This window comes from Lycorma delicatula, chromosome 3 (genome assembly GCF_047948215.1).
Source record: "Lycorma delicatula isolate Av1 chromosome 3, ASM4794821v1, whole genome shotgun sequence".
In the NCBI taxonomy this organism is placed as follows: Eukaryota; Metazoa; Arthropoda; class Insecta; order Hemiptera; family Fulgoridae; genus Lycorma; species Lycorma delicatula.
Window position 1 is genome coordinate 181,060,156 of NC_134457.1, and position 20,284 is coordinate 181,080,439.

The 20,284-nt window shown below is 30.1% G+C and overlaps 1 protein-coding gene across 1 annotated transcript in view; it reads right to left on the reverse strand.

Moving 5' to 3' along the window:
- Positions 1-11,193: 11,193 nt before the first annotated feature.
- Bsg (immunoglobulin domain-containing protein Bsg) overlaps positions 11,194-20,284 on the reverse strand; it is an 88,868-nt gene continuing 79,777 nt past the window's right edge. The window contains exon 7 of the mRNA XM_075359255.1: positions 11,194-14,216. Within this exon, the coding sequence (XP_075215370.1) occupies positions 14,168-14,216 (49 nt within the window). The 3' untranslated portion in view covers positions 11,194-14,167. The remainder of the gene's footprint in view (positions 14,217-20,284) is intronic.

Sequence of the window (20,284 nt, forward strand, 5' to 3'; positions counted from 1 at the left end):
GTTGTTGATGTGCTGAGGTGCTTGTCATCTTCACGACCTACTTGAAAACACTTATACCACTCGTAAATACTTGCTTTACTCATAGCAGACTCACCAAAATCAATATTTAACATATTTAAAACATTGCTACATTTTATTCCATTCTTATAGCATAGCAAAATTTAATACTAATTGTCTGATCCATTATTATACAAATAAAAAGTCACTGATTGTACCAAAACACGTGTTATCCTTTTGACAGCTGACAACAGACTAAACATCCAAATGGCTAAAAATGTACAGATACCTGTTTAGCAATACAACAACGAAAAAATCCTGAGAATCTGACTAATGCAACACCCGCAAAATTTCAAAATTCATGTTACTTTTTGAAATATGATGGAGTTGTTTGTTTTACTGATAATAGCAAATACCTACAGGGAATTGCACTTGGATGTTTATTTAGCAGAATTCAAAAATATTGATAATGATAGGGTTTAAAGGAAGAAATTAAAGGCAGTGGAACTTCTACATTAGGTGAAAAGAAATGCAAAAAACCTTTATTAAGAGCAAAGGGCTGATTGTTTTGAAGAGACAAATGAAATAAAAATCGTGTAAAATTCTCCAAAGATAATTTTTAAAATTTGTCATAAAATAATTCAGTTTGAATCTGAAATATCTACTAAATCTTCCATTGGTGAGTATCTATTATTAGAATTTCTAGAATTATTTAAAAATATTAACTTAGCAAGTAAAAAAATTTTGATTTTGACCAATAATTATCGTAGATACCTCGCAGTGTAAGTAAAAATCATCCAACATATGATTTTGATTTTGAACCAGTAAAAATGTCATCTTTCTTAATTTAATATTAACTATTTTCTCACAATTGATTTATTCATAATCTTGTCACCATATATTTTTCACGGCTATTCATTTTTTTTCAGGGAAAACCTTTCTTGGATTTGGTAGAAAACTTTCAACTTGAATTGTTTGAGGTCTTGCGTCACATTGGCACAGTGCAGTCGTGCATTGTCGTGGATCAAAACACACCAGACGAGAGCATGCCTCTTAAGTTTGTTCTGGACATAATTCCTTTGTTATTGTTAAAATTCCATTGTTATTGTTGTCCTCTGCTTTATAAAAGTCACCTTTATGATACGAAAAAACTGTAGCCATTGTATTTGTATTGCTTAGTGTCTGTTCGAACTTTTTCAATTTGTTTGGAGAAGTGTGTATCCACTGCTTAGACTGTTCTTTGGTTTCTGGATTGTCTCAATGGATCCAAGTCTTATCACCAGTAATGATAGACTTTCAAAAACCTCTTATCCCTCATAATTGTAACGCATGAGAAACATTAAGGCTGATGCCATTTGTTGCACTTTGTGATTGTCACTCAACATATTTGGGACCCAAAAACTGCACACAGTTTCTGGTATCCTAGGTCTTTATAGTCACAATTTTGTGCAGACCTTGAAATTTCTGCAGAAAGTTCTTGTCGTGGACAAAATAAACACGCTCAACCAGGTAGGTGTATAGTAGCAACAGATTTGCGTCCTTGCTCACCTTCATCATGGATGTCTGTTTGCCCTTCTTTAAATTTCCTACCCCATTACTGTAAACTACCGTCACTCATATACACTAGGCTCATTCTGTGATGCGCTACATTCTTCTGCTTGCAGAAAATGTATCACTTCGCAACTCGCACCCGGCCATGTTTAATTGCCTGTAGCTCAGCTCAGACTGATGCAATAAAACTGGCAATGATAGGAGGTTGTACTGGAGGTGGTGGATGGGGTGCATCTCACGATACACACACCTGGCTCCTGCCTACCTCTTTTTTACTTAGATGCACAATCAGAGGTTGAAAAATAAACAGCCCTCTTATTTGCAGTACACTAAAAATTTCAGCCTTATTGCAATTGTTTATTAACAAATTTGAACAAATGAGGTGTGTCAGTTTGTTCATAGTAGAGTTATAAAACTAATATTAAATATATTAGTGATTAAAAATTGTTTTGTAGATATGTATACATACATACATACATCGAATTTCAATAAAATATGTCTGTTATTTAAAATTTTACTGAAAAACAGAAGGAAAATAAAGGGAGATAAGACTTTATCCACTAAATAAGCCCTAAACTTGACCAGCACCTTCTGAGAAACATGTATATACATTTATGTAACAGTAAAACTCTTTTATTTGAAGAACATCAGTAAATGTGGCACATACGTTCATAAATTTAGTCTACGTAAAATATTAAAACAGTTAATTATTATTACTGCAGCAGTTGTTGATTTGCTAACTAACCTTTATTTTCTGTATAGATTTGTCTTTGTGTTAGCATCATATTAATTTTTTTTAAGAAAGTAACTGCATTTATATACAAGATTACAATTTTAGTGAATATAATCGGATGTTATGCACATTTACAATGAAGGTTGTAAAAAAAAACAACTTGATATTACTAATAAACTCGTTACAATTGGATATTACTTATGAATGCGTATCAGTTTGATTTATGGAGCAGTAAGAATTTATGCATATAAAAATAGAAAATATACCACAACACAAAATTCATAAAATTTATTTTTTTTTTGTATAGAAGTATTCTAAAATTTTGGGAAGTGAATAATTCTGAACTTGCTCTTTAAAAAGAAATTTCCCCTCCTTATTTCTAAGTAGGGGGACTACACAGTGGTACTGCCTACCAGTGATTTTTCTTTTATTTAAAATATGTAACGTTATTGTTCTTTAATTTCTGCAGTAATAGAACTGTTCTGAAGGAGTGTATTGTTTATATTTTATCTTATGAAAATATTTATACTCTTTCAGAAGACTGCAATTATCTACACTATTTCAATGTTGTTTTTTTTTCATTAGAGTATCGCAGTAACAGCATGCTAAATAAATATTAATATTAAAAAAAAACGATACTTTGAAATGAAATTACAATAAGCCCGTAAAATTCTATACTATAACATCATTATATAGGTGTTCAACAAAGAATATAGAGATTTAATTTGTTATAACATCTGAGGTATACAGTTGTTGATTCAAGACTAGAATGAAAGAGCAAAAAGGACAGTTTTAGTTGCACGCATAGTCATAAATAAATTGATTCCCCATCTTGGCAGTGCCACCAGCAAAAATGCAACTCCTGAACTGACCTGTATTTTGCTGTGACAGTAACACTGGTATGGCATAATTTGTTCGAAATGACTGGATCTCTGAGGTAAAGGTAAGATTATGAGACAACCAAGGTTATCTGAAGAAAATATTGAACATAAGGAGTTACCCAGCAAATGTCAGTTGCAAACTAGTAATGCCAATGATAACTGTGGAATGTCTAAAGAAAACCGTTTACATATGCATCTATGCCAGTTTCACATTGAAATGTTCAGCATGAAGATGACCACATTTGATTGTATTGCATTTTTATCTGGCAGTCACAAAATTCCCATGAACTCGATACAATAAATTTTGCATGGGCAATAAGTTCAATTTTTAATGTACTTACAAACCGAAGGTGAAATTAACTGTTATCCAAACTATAAAAACACTACAAGACTTTATCTTTTAAAGAAATTCGCTTCTGAAATTAAGTTTTCACCGCTTGAAACATTTTTGAAGTCAAATTTAGAAAAAGCAAACTGGCTCTTTATTTCAATTTTTATTTTATTTATGGGGGACCAGATCAGAGCTCTATGGCAGGTGCCAAATAATCAGTACTTGAATTGTAAGGTTAGTGTTATCAAGAAACAAAATACCATTTAAGTATGGCAGGAAAGTGTATCTTTTCAAAAATCATAAACTTTTTATTTTCTAAAAAAATCTTCACAATTTTCTGTTTAATAAAATATATGGTTATATACTTTAAAAATCAAAAGTTGAAAACAGAAAACTGAACAGATGCTTTTTTTGAACTACTATTTAATGTAATACTGCGGATCTTGCAACTTTCATTTTGCCATTTGCTTACATTTTCTTAATTTATATATTTATTTTATTGGCAAGAATAATTTGAATTATACAATAGCCAACTGAAAGCTCAACATTGCAATTTGGTGATGGCTTCTAAAAGCTGTTTGTTGAAAAAATACACTCAAGTTCAGTATACGAGGTGTGTTCAAAAAGTAAAGAAAAGTTTTGTTTTTTGGAAAGAATTTTATTTATTCGTCTGCATTAATATTATCCCCTTCAAAATAGTCCCCATTAGATATTATACACTTATGCCAGCGCTTCTTGCAATCCCTGCAACACTTCTGGAACTCTATCTTTGGAATAGTGTTTAGCTCTTTCAGCGATTCGCTTTTAATCACATCTATGCTTGTAAAACAATAGCCCTTTGGTTCTCTTTATTTTTGGACATAGAAAAAAGTTACACGAGACCATTTCTGGTGAATATGATGGCAGGGGTATCATTACAGTGTTGTTTTTGACTAAAAATTGATGAACAAGCAATGAAGTGTGAGTAGGTGCATTATCGTGGTGCAAAAGCCATGAATTGTTTTGCCACAAATCCGGGCATTTTTTTCAGATTGCTTCATGCAAACAGCATTGAACTTGTAAATAATACTCCTTATTGACTGTTTGACCTTGTGGCAAGAATTCATGATGCACTATACCATTAAAATCAAAGTACACAGTGAGCATAACCTTTATATTCGACCATACTTGTAGAGCTTTTTTCAGTCTTGTTGATCCAGAATGCCTCCTCTGGGACGATTGAGTCTTAGTTTCAACATTATATTTGTAAACCCATGTTTCATCACCTGTTATGACACATTTCAGTAGTTCTGCATCATTGTTGACTTCATTTAACTACTTCCATTAGCCACTGTTTTTGTTAAAAAATTTTAACAATTTTGTTGTTTCACACCCAAAACATCTGAAAAAATTTCATGGCATGAGCCAACTGATATCACAACATCATCAGCAACTTCTCTGATTTTGATTCAGCGATCATTCATAATCATTTCTTTCACTTTTTCCATGTTTTCATTGGTTGTTGATGTGCTGAGGTGCTTGTCATCTTCACGACCTACTTGAAAACACTTATACCACTCGTAAATACTTGCTTTACTCATAGCAGACTCACCAAAATCAATATTTAACATATTTAAAACATTGCTACATTTTATTCCATTCTTATAGCATAGCAAAATTTAATACTAATTGTCTGATCCATTATTATACAAATAAAAAGTCACTGATTGTACCAAAACACGTGTTATCCTTTTGACAGCTGACAACAGACTAAACATCCAAATGGCTAAAAATGTACAGATACCTGTTTAGCAATACAACAACGAAAAAATCCTGAGAATCTGACTAATGCAACACCCGCAAAATTTCAAAATTCATGTTACTTTTTGAAATATGATGGAGTTGTTTGTTTTATTGATAATAGCAAATACCTACAGGGAATTGCACTTGGATGTTTATTTAGCAGAATTCAAAAATATTGATAATGATAGGGTTTAAAGGAAGAAATTAAAGGCAGTGGAACTTCTACATTAGGTGAAAAGAAATGCAAAAAACCTTTATTAAGAGCAAAGGGCTGATTGTTTTGAAGAGACAAATGAAATAAAAATCGTGTAAAATTCTCCAAAGATAATTTTTAAAATTTGTCATAAAATAATTCAGTTTGAATCTGAAATATCTACTAAATCTTCCATTGGTGAGTATCTATTATTAGAATTTCTAGAATTATTTAAAAATATTAACTTAGCAAGTAAAAAAATTTTGATTTTGACCAATAATTATCCTAGATACCTCGCAGTGTAAGTAAAAATCATCCAACATATGATTTTGATTTTGAACCAGTAAAAATGTCATCTTTCTTAATTTAATATTAACTATTTTCTCACAATTGATTTATTCATAATCTTGTCACCATATATTTTTCACGGCTATTCATTTTTTTTCAGGGAAAACCTTTCTTGGATTTGGTAGAAAACTTTCAACTTGAATTGTTTGAGGTCTTGCGTCACATTGGCACAGTGCAGTCGTGCATTGTCGTGGATCAAAACACACCAGACGAGAGCATGCCTCTTAAGTTTGTTCTGGACATAATTCCTTTGTTATTGTTAAAATTCCATTGTTATTGTTGTCCTCTGCTTTATAAAAGTCACCTTTATGATACGAAAAAACTGTAGCCATTGTATTTGTATTGCTTAGTGTCTGTTCAAACTTTTTCAACTTAGATGCAGAACTACTGAAATGTGTCATAACAGGTGATGAAACATGGGTTTACAAATATAATGTTGAAACTAAGACTCAATCGTCCCAGAGGAGGCATTCTGGATCAACAAGACTGAAAAAAGCTCGACAAGTATGGTCGAATATAAAGGTTATGCTCACTGTGTACTTTGATTTTAATGGTATAGTGCATCATGAATTCTTGCCACAAGGTCAAACAGTCAATAAGGAGTATTATTTACAAGTTCAATGCTGTTTGCATGAAGCAATCTGAAAAAAATGCCCGGATTTGTGGCAAAACAATTCATGGCTTTTGTACCACGATAATGCACCTACTCACACTTCATTGCTTGTTCATCAATTTTTAGTCAAAAACAACACTGTAATGATACCCCAGCCATCATATTCACCAGAAATGGTCTCGTGTAACTTTTTTCTATGTCCAAAAATAAAGAGTACCAAAGGGCTATTGTTTTACAAGCATAGATGTGATTAAAAGCGAATCGCTGAAAGAGCTAAACACTATTCCAAAGATAGAGTTCCAGAAGTGTTGCAGGGATTGCAAGAAGCGCTGGCATAAGTGTATAATATCTAATGGGGACTATTTTGAAGGGGATAATATTAATGCAGACGAATAAATAAAATTCTTTCCAAAAAACAAAACTTTTCGTTACTTTTTGAACACACCTCGTATACTGAACTTGAGTGTATTTTTTTCAACAAACAGCTTATAGAAGCCATCACCAAATTGCAATGTTGAGCTTTCAGTTGGCTTTTGTATAATTCAAATTATTCTTGCCAATAAAATAAATATATAAATTAAGAAAATGTAAGCAAATGGCAAAATGAAAGTTGCAAGATCGGCAGTATTACATTAAATAGTAGTTCAAAAAAAGCATCTGTTCAGTTTTCTGTTTTCAACTTTTGATTTTTAAAGTATATAACCATATATTTTATTAAACAGAAAATTGTGAAGATTTTTTTAGAAAATAAAAAGTTTATGATTTTTGAAAAGATACACTTTCCTGCCCTACTTAAATGGTATTTTGTTTCTTGATAACACTAACCTTACAATTCAAGTACTGATTATTTGGCACCTGCCATAGAGCTCTGATCTGGTCCCCCATAAATAAAACAACAATTGAAATAAGGAACCAGTTTGCTTTTTCTAAATTTGACTTCAAAAATGTTTCAAGCGGTGAAAACTTAATTTCAGAAGCGAATTTCTTTAAAAGATAAAGTCTTGTAGTGTTTTTATAGTTTGGATAACAGTCAATTTCACCTTCGGTTTGTAAGTACATTAAAAATTGAACTTATTGCCCATGCAAAATTTATTGTACCGAGTTCATGGGAATTAATTTTCTGACTGCCAGTTAAAAAATGCAATACAATCAAATGTGGTCATCTTTATGCTGAACATTTCAATGTGAAACTGGCATAGATGCATATGTAAGCGGTTTTCTTTAGACATTCCACAGTTGTCATTGGCATTACCAGTTTGCAACTGACATTTGCAGGGTAACTCCCAATGTTCAATATTTTCTTCAGATAACCTTGGTTGTCTCATAATCTTACCTTTACCTCAGAGATCCAGTCAGTTCGAACAAATTATGCCATACCAGTGCTACTGTCACAGCAAAATAGGAGTTGCATTTTTGCTGGTGGCACTGCCAAGATGGGGAATCAATTTATTTATGACCATGCGTGCAACTAAAACTGTCCTTTTTGCTCTTTCATTCTAGTCTTGAATCAACAACTGTATACCTCAGATGTTATAACAAATTAAATCTCTATATTCTTTGTTGAACACCTATATAATGATGTTATAGTATAGAATTTTACGGGCTTATTGTCATTTCATTTCAAAGTATCGTTTTTTTTTAATATTAAGATTTATTTAGCATGCTGTTACTGCGATACTCTAATTAAAAAAAACAACATTGAAATAGTGTAGATAATTGCAGTCTTCTGAAAGAGTATAAATATTTTCATAAGATAAAATATAAACAATACACTCCTTCAGAACAGTTCTATTACTGCAGAAATTAAAGAACAATAACGTTACATATTTTAAATAAAAGAAGAATCACTGGTAGGCAGTACCACTGTGTAGTCCCCCTACTTAGAAATAAGGAGGGGAAATTTCTTTTTAAAGAGCAAGTTCAGAATTATTCACTTCCCAAAATTTTAGAATACTTCTATACAAAAAAAAATAAATTTTATGAATTTTGTGTTGTGGTATATTTACTATTTTTATATGCATAAATTCTTACTGCTCCATAAATCAAACTGATACGCATTCATAAGTAATATCCAATTGTAACGAGTTTATTAGTAATATCAAGTTGTTTTTTTTTACAACCTTCATTATAAATGTGCATAACATCCGATTATATTCACTAAAATTGTAATCTTGTATATAAAAGCAGTTACTTTCTTAAAAAAATTAATATGATGCTAACACAAAGACAAATCTATACAGAAAATAAAGGTTAGTTAGCAAATCAACAACTGCTGCAATAATAATAATTAACTGTTTTAATATTTTACGTAGACTAAATTTATGAACGTATGTGCCACATTTACTGATGTTCTTCAAATAAAAGAGTTTTACTGTTACATAAATGTATATACATGTTTCTCAGAAGGTGCTGGTCAAGTTTAGGGCTTATTTAGTGGATAAAGTCTTATCTCCCTTTATTTTCCTTCTGTTTTTCAGTAAAATTTTAAATAACAGACATATTTTATTGAAATTCGATGTATGTATGTATGTATTCATATCTACAAAACAATTTTTAATCACTAATATATTTAATATTAGTTTTATAACTCTACTATGAACAAACTGACACACCTCATTTGTTCAAATTTGTTAATAAACAATTGCAATAAGGCTGAAATTTTTAGTGTACTGCAAATAAGAGGGCTGTTTATTTTTCAACCACTGATTGTGCATCTAAGTAAAAAAGAGGTAGGCAGGAGCCAGGTGTGTGTATCGTGAGATGCACCCCATCCACCACCTCCAGTACATCCTCCTATCATTGCCAGTTTTAATGCATCAGTCTGAGCTGAGCTACAGGCAATTAAACATGGCCGGGTGCGAGTTGCGAAGTGATACATTTTCTGCAAGCAGAAGAATGTAGCACATCACAGAATGAGCCTAGTGTATATGAGTGATGGTAGTTTACAGTAATGGGGTAGGAAATTTAAAGAAGAGCAAACAGACATCCATGATGAAGGTGGGGAAGGACGCAAATCTGTTGCTACTATACACCTACCTGGTTGAGCGTGTTTATTTTGCCACGACAAGAACTTTCTGCAGAAATTTCAAGGTCTGCACAAAATTGTGACTATAAAGACCTAGGATACCAGAAACTGTGTGCAGTTTTTGGGTCCCAAATATGTTGAGTGACAATCACAAAGTGCAACAAATGGCATCAGCCTTAATGTTTCTCATGCGTTACAATTATGAGGGAGAAGAGGTTTTTGAAAGTCTATCATTACTGGTGATAAGACTTGGATCCATTGAGACAATCCAGAAACCAAAGAACAGTCTAAGCAGTGGATACACACTTCTCCAAACAAGTTGAAAATTTCGAACAGATACTAAGCAATACAAATACAATGGCTACAGTTTTTTCGTATCATAAAGGTGACCTTTATAAAGCAGAGGACAACAATAACAATGGAATTTTAACAATAGCAAAGGAATTATGTCCAGAACAAACTTAAGAGGCATGCTCTCGTCTGGTGTTTTGATCCACGACAATGCACGACTGCACTGTGCCAATGTGACGCAAGACCTGAAACAATTCATGTGGAAAGTTTTCTACCATCCACTGTATAGTCTAGACCTAGCAGTTTCACCTCCTTTGAGAAATGAAGGCATGGTCAGGCAGACAACACTTCGAAGAACTTCAGAAGGCTGTCAAGATGTACCTTACCTGACTGTGGCAAACTTCTTTGAAGAAGGCACCGGAAAGCTGGTATCACGATACAACCAATACCTCAATCGTTTTGGTGATTTTGTAGAAAAATATGTTAGATTATTTTTATAGCCCATCGAAGACTGAAAAAAAAAACAGCCCTCATATTATGCAGTCTGACAATTTTGTGCACTTTCATTTCTTCATTAATTGAATTAAAGTAAAAAAATTATCTTCGATAACAATGTTTTTACAAAAAAAACCAAAAAATTCATTTACATTTATACATATCATCCTCTGAAGTAATACCTTACAGTGGTTCCAGAGGCTAGACAGAAAAAGAAGAGAAGTTTGTAAGTATGAGTGTAGTGCAAATTTTACAAAATTATTTGCAGCATGCTGTTGTTACTCTGTATAGAATCAATTATTGCAAAAAGTTTTTATTTACTTTAATTATTGATTTTGTTTCTAGATATTTTCCAATAATGAAACTGCTTATTTTTAATCAAGGTCAAATTTTGTTGAAAATGTTTGTTTATTGATAGTTTAATACAGTTACTTACATCAAAATAAAAAAACAATATTTTGCAGGACCAATTTTTTGTTTTATAATAATTGTCTAAAACAATTTGGAATTATCAAATTTACCTCTTCAATTAAATTCCATGAATTTCAGCAAGGGTTCATTTTACATGAGTAGAAATTGGGACAAAATTTTTCTCAAGTTACAACTAGAAAACACAAGTATTTCTGTGCACCCATATTTATACAATTTTTATAACATTTTATCTGGTAGTACATGTTCTGAAATTATTTCCATTTCTTCACGAAAAACCTGTTGTACACTTGAGTTTAAAACTTATAAATTATTAATTATAGATATAAAAAAGTGTTGATTTATTGACAGCAGTTGCTTTCTAGGATTAAAACACATTTGGTTTCACGGGAAAATTTAAACCAATATGGTTAAGTTTAATAAGATTCAAAGAACAAACAAAACTAAAAGGAGACCTAATTAGTAAAAATGTTATTATTTCCCACTGAGGAAACAAAAAAAGCTTAAAATAAACACAAATAAAGAAAACTTTAATAGAATTTAATTTATTAATGGTGTTTAGTGACACATTATATACTATCTACAATAGCTTGATTAAACAATATTTATATTTCACTTCTAAGTACAATATATTTCAATGTTACACACAAAAATAAAAATAAAAATTACATGAGAAAAAATTAAATTAACAATCCGTACGTATGATTTCAAAAACTTTAACAATACCTAAATCTAAGGCAATAACAATAACAATTTATAAAACCTTGCCTGTATTATGTAAATGCTGTGTTACCATTATAAAGCCTGTCTTTACTTCTTTTTTTTTTAATATCAATGCATTTTTTTGCAGATATATTTATATTGTTTTGATTAAAAAAAAAAATAAATAAAAAATACTACAATCAGAATGTAATCTGTAATGTCACTTGTATATAATTTTTTTATTTTGTTAATGAAAAATTTGGTCCAATTGTAAACATAAAAAAATTGTAGAGTGGGTTTTATAATTCACAACACTGATAAATGGCAAGCAAGGTTTATGGCCGTAAATATAAATATATATATATATATATATATACACCCATACATACATACACACATACATATGGACATGCATACCCACATACACACCTATGTTATGAGTGCTAATATCTTGTGTATTGCTGTATATACACATCACTAGAAGCATCTAAATTATTTAATAATAATAAACAATCAATAATATTGTATACAACTATTTACCAGGTTTTCTTTTCACTGCAACATTTTAGGTACATTTTCATTAGATAATGACAGCTTTTAATAGTTTTTTAACAATATTTTCATGTGTGGGCATAAAAAAAGCATACATCTCAAATTTCATAAAAGTAAAGTGGAATTGTAGTACAATTTGGTGCAGTGAAAAATACGTAATAATAATAATAATAATTATTATCACTATCAAATGGTAACAAGAGAAAATGAAGTTAAGATATAATTAAAAACTGAATAATAAAATAATGATAATAAACTTCAACATATAATGCAAGGACAGTTTGAAAACTATAATACAATATATTACTAAAAAAATAATAACCACTTTTAACATTTATGTATACAAGTAAGAATATAATTATTTATATAAAAATAATATATATATATATGAATATATATACATAATGCATTAATTTTGATGCAATAAGAGAGAAAAAAAAAAGGATATGGAGAAATAAGAAGGCAACTGTGAACAAAAGTTATTTCAATTATCTTTTCACATTCCAGTATACCAGAAGGAATGCAAATACATCATTACAACGCTTTCAAGCAGTGTTAATTGATATCAAAGACTCCAGCAGCAGATAATTGGGCCATCATCCAAGTAGCAGTTACCACAACACTGTGCAACTGAGAATTTTTTCTACATAAAGAGAAACATACAGAAGGGAACACAATTCTGAATAAAAAAACACATGAACACAAATAAAAATGTACTAGATTCTTATTATTCTCAGTTTCATTAAAAAATTAATTTCACTCTTTTACTTTTTTTTTATTACTAAAGAAATGGCATAAACTTGACAGTATATTTAATGAAGACTACGAATATGAAATAGTGAAAAATGGCAGTATAGCTGGTCTGACAAACAGTGCTCAGACCAGTGATTTACATAAACTAGTAAAACTTGAAAATTGCAACTGGCCACCACCCATCTATTACACAATTAATTTGTTACATAAGCTTGAAGCTTAAAGCTTGTGTGGGAAAATTTTATATTTCATTAAAAATATCTCTAGGACCACCCTGTTGCAAAAAGGATTAATGTAGTCAGTAGATCTAAATTTTCTGCTTCTCATACTTATCCTCCATTGTAATACTAAATGAACAGTGATAATACAATATAAAACATAATTGACCCTTAAGTACCTGAAATCTTAACTCTCAATATCTTTGAAGGAGTCTTATTACTTATCGGTATGACAACTGATAATGAAAATTTCTACTTTAAATACTACACATTATGCTGGAAACACTAAACTTATGATAAGTTACCGAGGGTTCACAATTACCTATTAAAATACTCTTAAAAAAAAAAAAAATGGAAAAGAAATTATCCTGAGTTTATTGAGAATAAAATGGAATAAAATTGATAACAATAAGTAAAAATTAACAATGGAATCAATAATAAAACATTTTGTTGTGCTAACAATTGACTATGCACTCCTCATGACTTATGTTTCCTAACAACAAAGAGAGATAAAAGAGTGAAAATGAATCAACCATACACTATCATATACTTTTAATATTATTAGTCCCATTAATAAATACAATAAAATGGTTTATAAATGTATTTTAAGATTGTAGCCTTTTCTATTTATATTAATTAACAATGAAAAGTTTATAATTTATACAATTAATAAACTTACTATTCTATTTTAATTAATTCTACAATAACTTTTTCTGAACAAGAAGCATCATAGTACTCAGATTTTGTTTAATAATAATTAATATTATACATGCAACTTCTGATAAAAAAGAAAAAAAATAACAACAATAATAAAATAACCAATCATATATATTTATATTTATTAAACTTATCACACTTGAACAGTTTATTAAAATGTTTGAATTGTTCATCTAACATTCAGATAGAGTTTTAGATTAACATTAAAATGTCCAGTAATAATAATAATCGATAATAATAATAATAATAATAATAATAGTAATAATCAATAAATAACATTATAATATTCTGAAAAGGCAAGTGGACACAGTCCACAAGGTCTTGCTGATGACGTAGTTTACACTCTCACACACAATCACTCATTTGTACTGTTCATTAACGAACAATATGTATTTTAGTACATTTTATATTTTTACAGTAGTGTTATGTATATATTTATATAAATATTTATAACATATGTTTTACCAAGAAGAAATTCAAGTACATTTGGTTTTTCTTATGTATATGAAAGAAGCCTAAAATTTATGTTGTCAGAAGCAATATTCAATGTTCCTAGTTATTTTCTTTGCCGAACTGATTCCTTTCCATGATCAGGTGTGTTTTTCCTGAAAAAAGATAACATTTTTTAAGCTATAAAAGAAAAATATATTAGAATTTATGAGACACGATCAAAATTCTGAGGCAAGGATTTTAAGTTTGTACGGGGTTTTAAAAGACAAGATTCAGCATAATCCATGTTCAAAAAAGTTTAAAACATTTTTTAAATTATAATTCTATCACAGAGTGTAATCTATTGCTACAGAAGCAAAAGAATTAAGAAATATAAATTTTAACAGGAATGTTGGTAATATATGTATGTCTAATATTTTATTTGACGTAGATAAAACAAAAATTATCATTATTTTTAAAAGGTTCATAAAATTTAGGTATTACAAATTCCAGTAAAACAATACAGGAAGAGAATAAATATGTTATCAGCTCAGTATTATTCTGAACTGTCTCAACTAAGTAAGAAATATTTCCAAAGATTCTCACAATGTAACAATATCATTTTAGAAATAGCTGTAAGAGCAAAAATTGCTTTAAGACAGTATAAAATTAAACACATTAATGTTACATACGACATAATAGTGGTACTTAATTATGCACTTACCTACCTATAGTTTATTAATTAATAGATATTTCTCTTTTAGTAAATAAAAACAAAAGCTTATAAAAAACAAAATGAAAAGTTAAGTATGTTAATATATATAAAACAAACAATTACTGGCTGACAAAAGCTAACAATAATACTGAAAGAAACAAAAAGTACACAGCAAATGAAAGCAAGCGAAATTTCTATCAAAATAGCAATAAAACAATTATTGTAATCCAATGAGTTACATTATAACCTAACAATTACAATAACATATTTGAACTTTAGTAGAAAAGAATAACAAGAGTAGAAAAGCATACTTTTTGTAATTCTTTTCATACTATGTTGACAGAAACAAAATATTTTAAAAGAGAAATACATTTATAAAAGAAAAATGTTATAACTATTATAGTTCTGTAGTAAGTTGGAATCGCTAGGTTCAGCAATTTAGAGTCTAAAAGAATTCTATCATTTCAATTCAATAAACTCTTAATAACTGGAACACCAAACACTTGCATAATGGAAAAAACTAGGATAACTGAATAAGATTTTTTCTTACAATCTACATGTATGAAATGATTTCAAAGATATTAGACTCTTGATTGCTCAAGACCAATGTTAGATACATAGTTGTATCACTATGGAGTACACTATTTAATTTTAATTTACCCTGTGCTTTTATTGATAGATGTTAATAGAGTAGATGTAAATAGTTTGAAGAATTTATTCAACTTGTAATTAAAGAAAAAAAAAACATGGGAAACTGATAACTTATGTAGAAATATAACTGAAGATATGTGAAAAATTTGGGAAACGACGCAGTAGTTCAACAGACAGCAGCTTATTGACTATCGAAGAAAAACATTGAGGTAACAAACATTCTTTTCTGTTTTATTTGATGAGATTTTACTACAAAGTGATTAAATAACTACTGAAAATATAAATGTACGTCCACAACAGCATCTGTGCACATGTTCCATCAGAGTAATGCAATTAATGAGGAAAAATCTGATTAAATTACATATACACATTTTTTTAAATAAGTACATAAAATTTATTTCATTAATAACTTCTGATATTTTTTCATAATTTTTTTTTATTGTTATTATTGAATTACTATTTATTGTCAAGTTTTTTTTACACAATCAGTGGTTAATAATTATTAATAAATCAATATATTTAAATAAAAAAAAAAAGGAAATGAATTCACATTTGAACTAATGTGCCTTCCCCTTGTAAGATCCAAATATTTCATTAATTAACATTTTATTTGTCTATAACTCTAGAACCAATGAAAGTAACTACTACTTATGATATATCATTGAGGGCTGGTTACTGTAATTCAGAAAATGTACAAAATCCAATTTTTTTTGGACACTTTTGGTTCAGTCGATTGCAATCAAAAGGGGAGGTGCACAACTAGATGTTAAAACAAAAATTTCAACATCCTATGGCTAATTGTTTTTGAGTTATGCGTGATACATACGTACATTCAGATGTCATGCTGTAACTACTCAAAATCGATATGGTTAAAATAAATATTTTTGTTGAAATCTGAATTTTTTGCCATCACAATACTTCCCTTACTTCATACAAGAAAGCAAAAAGCATGGGAAGCAGTCAGTTTGTGTAAAAATATTATTGAAGATATGTGATAAATTTGGGAACCATGCGGTAGTTCAACAGGTAGCAGCTTATTGGGTATTGAAGAATGACATTGAGGTAACAGATATTCTTTTCTGTTTTATTTGATGAGATTTTACTAAGAAGTGATTAATAATAACTGTTTTATTTAATGAAATTTTAATTCAGCAGTAATATACCTTTTTTACACATTTTAACATCATTTTCTAATTTTTGTTTACTAGTTATTTTCACTTCATTTTTATGTTATACTTAAGAGAAGTGTTTTTTCTCAGATGGACTGTGCTAAATTAGATTTAATTAGGATCACCATACTGTGACATTTTCGTTTACTGAACAGTTTTGTACCCATTCTGAGGCAACTATTTTTCTCAAAAAACCCTCAAACCAATCAATGTCTTGTATCTCCAGATATTTGTAAAGCAGGAAATAACATTGCAATATTGAGTAAATTTTATATAGAATACGATAACTGCAGATGTAAACAATTTCAATAGTATTTTCATAGACTGTTTCATTACCTCAGAAGGCAGTAAAAATTCATGGGGAGAAAGAAAACTAAAAACGTATGGTGTTGAACAGATATTGGGTGAAAATATTGAAATTTTAGATACCCTACAGATAATGACAACGATCCTGACTTTAAAATCCAAAGTAATCATGAATCTCATATTTTATTTGATGATGAAGGTGAACTCATCGATGACCTAGAAGCTTGAACGAGACTTTGTGAAGGAAGGAGGTGTCTTCAAATTTATTTTACTTCGGAAAAAATTCTTGCTTCAAATGGAGGAAAGAACAGCCTCCAAGAAATGCGAGGACCAGGCAACACAATATAATGCAGTTACCAGCAAAAATATTTGGAGACTTTCCCGACATTGAAAAAATATGGTCCCTTTTTATCGAGAACATTATAGAGAAGATTTTGAAATGGACCAACGTGAATATTTAAAAAGTTTGATCGTTTTACACAAGGAAAACATTGAACTACAAGCATTCCTTGGTCTCCTTATTTTCACATCTGTGTTCAAATCAGAAGATGAGTCAGTTCACAGTTTATATGCAACAGATGGAACTGGAAGGAACATTTTCAGATGTACAGTGTCAAAACAAAGATTTTTGTTTATTTTGACATGGTTACTGTTTGATAAACCCAGCGATTGTGAAGCAAGGAAAATTCAAGACCCAACCGCACAGTTTTCCAATATTTTTTCTATGATCATAGAAAGCAGCCAATGTTTATATTCTATGGGTGCTTATGTCTGTATAGACGAAATGTTGGTTCCATTCCAAGGTGGTGCTGGCTTCAGATGTACATGCTGAGCAAGCCGGCCAAATATAGCATAAAAGTGTAATGCAAGGACGAATTATCTGTATAATGCATACGTATATGCTGTATAGTAGTGATGGGAATACCTAGGAAGAGAGAAAATTTTCAATACCCACTGTCCGTTTTAAGATTGATCCCACCTGTTGAGAATACAGAATGAAACCTAACTGCCGACAATTGGTTTACTTCTGTAGATTTAGTTGGAGAATTTTTAAAGAGGTATTATGTATGTGGGGACTATGAAGAAAAATAAAAGGGAGATTCCCCTACAGTTTCTCCAAAACAAAGCAAGAGTGGCAAAGTCAAGTGTGTACAGGTTCACAGAAGACATGACACTGTTGTCATTAGTTCTGGACAGGAATAACGGTTGTGCTCTTATCTTTAATGCACCATGAGATTTCTACAGACCCATCAACTGGAAAAATCGTCACGAAAGTGACGATTATAAAACCACTAATTCTGGTTTTCTATTTATGTTGCTTGATGAAATGAGTGGGGTAACTTATATTTTGTACAGCCAGTTTCCAAATGCTCAAAACTTTAGTTTTGAAAAATGTCATTAATATTACAAAAGAAAAGTATGATTCATATAAATAATCCTGTTAGCCTATAATATTACTTTTATTTCTAATTATGTTCAGACAATATTTCAGTCAAACCATTGGTTCCCTATAGTGAAACTGAAAGTAAAGTCATAAAATTGGAGAAAACTCCCATAAAATCTAAGAAAAAACTAGAGTATGGTCTCTCACAATGCATTTAACTGGAAAAAACGTGTAAATAAGAGACTACCAAGTTGGAAAGGAATATATTTCTAGCAGTAGTGGCAAAGTAAAATCTGCAAAGGTGATTAAAGCTAAAAAAAATTGAAATAATTCTTGTAAATTTACTTGTTCTAAACACATTTCTGATGAAGACAGAACCATGATTTTTAATTCTTATTACAAATTAGATTAAGAACAAAAAAGTTCTTTCTGCTAAATAATAGGCCTACTACTGAAAATGCTACAAAGTCTATAACTAAAAAGTGGTTACACAGTTTTCAATATTTTTTTCAAAAAATTGATACTAACATTAGGGTATGTAAGAATTTCTTTTTAATACTTTATGCCTAAGTCAAAAACCCATCTACAATGTTCACAAAATAAGAGGATTTTTGGAATACCAAAACCTGATGGGAGAGAAAAAACTGTTCCATTTGAAGTAGTAAGAAATTATATAAAATCTTTTCCTAAGGTTTCATCTCACTATGCAGAGTTTCTTCTTCAAAAGAATACTTTGATTCCAAACTAAATATCTTAATAATACATTATCTGTATGTAGAAAAGGGTGCAGAAGATTGCAAGAAACCAGTAACGATTTCTATGTACAGTCATATTTTTAATTATGAATTCAACTTGGATTTCCTGCTTTCTAAAAGCAACAGGTGTGAAAAGTGTGAATTACATGGGAATAAGAGCAAAAAATAAGCTTAAATGGTGATGACAAAATTGAATATGATGAATTTAAAAATGGTGAAACTCACAAATTTTATTTTGACTTTGTAAATGTAATACCATTACCACATTCTGACATCAGTATTATATTATAGAAAAAAATTTACAACATACAATATGACTGTCCATGTATCAGGTTCAAACAAGGTGTACTGTGCTGTCTGGAGTGAGGTTCTTACAAGGTGGTCTGGCAACAACCTAACTAGTGCTGTTGTTATTAAGATTTTAGATAAAATAGAGATCGATCAACTACATATAACTAGTTAATACATGGTGTGACAGTTGCGTTCTATAAAATAGGAACAGTTAAATATCTGTAGCTATTACAAACTTTCCACTAAGATATAAAAACAAACATACAGTTACCATGAAATAATCAACACCTGGACATTCATCTATACAAGATGTGAGAATGTTCACTCTCAGATTGAAAAATTACTAAAGAAAATCAGATGTTTGGTCTCCTGTATCTTTTATAGGACTATTACTTAAAGTGAACTGCAAAAATCCATTTTGTGTAATACAAATGACAGCATCAGACTTTAAGGCTTACAGTATAGTAGCAAAACAATTTGATGACATTATTGTTCCATTTTCAAACGTTTCACAGCTGCAATTTTGTCAAGGTTCACCACTGTCTGTAAAATTTAAATTATTACACAGCGATGGTACTTTTGAAGTTGCAGGCAAGACGTTGCCCTTCTGGCCAGGTTTCACTGTACCCAACAACAATACCTCAAACACAATCTGATTAAAAAAAAATTACTCAGTTAAAAGTAAAGGATATTAAAAGTCTGACAAGTGGATAACGAAAATAGACATGGTTTTTTTTTTGAAGCTATACTTAAAAAACATTCTTTCTAGTTGGATATATTCTTTTAAGATGTTTAATACCAGGTGGCACACATATGTGCCAGACAACCAACCAGCACTAATATAGATAACTTCACCAGTAGACAAGGTCATGGCTAACCATCTCCACATACCACAATTGAAAATTGTTGAAACCTAACCAATTTACCATAAATAATGTCTGAATTGTTTAATTTGACTATTTTTTTTTATTTT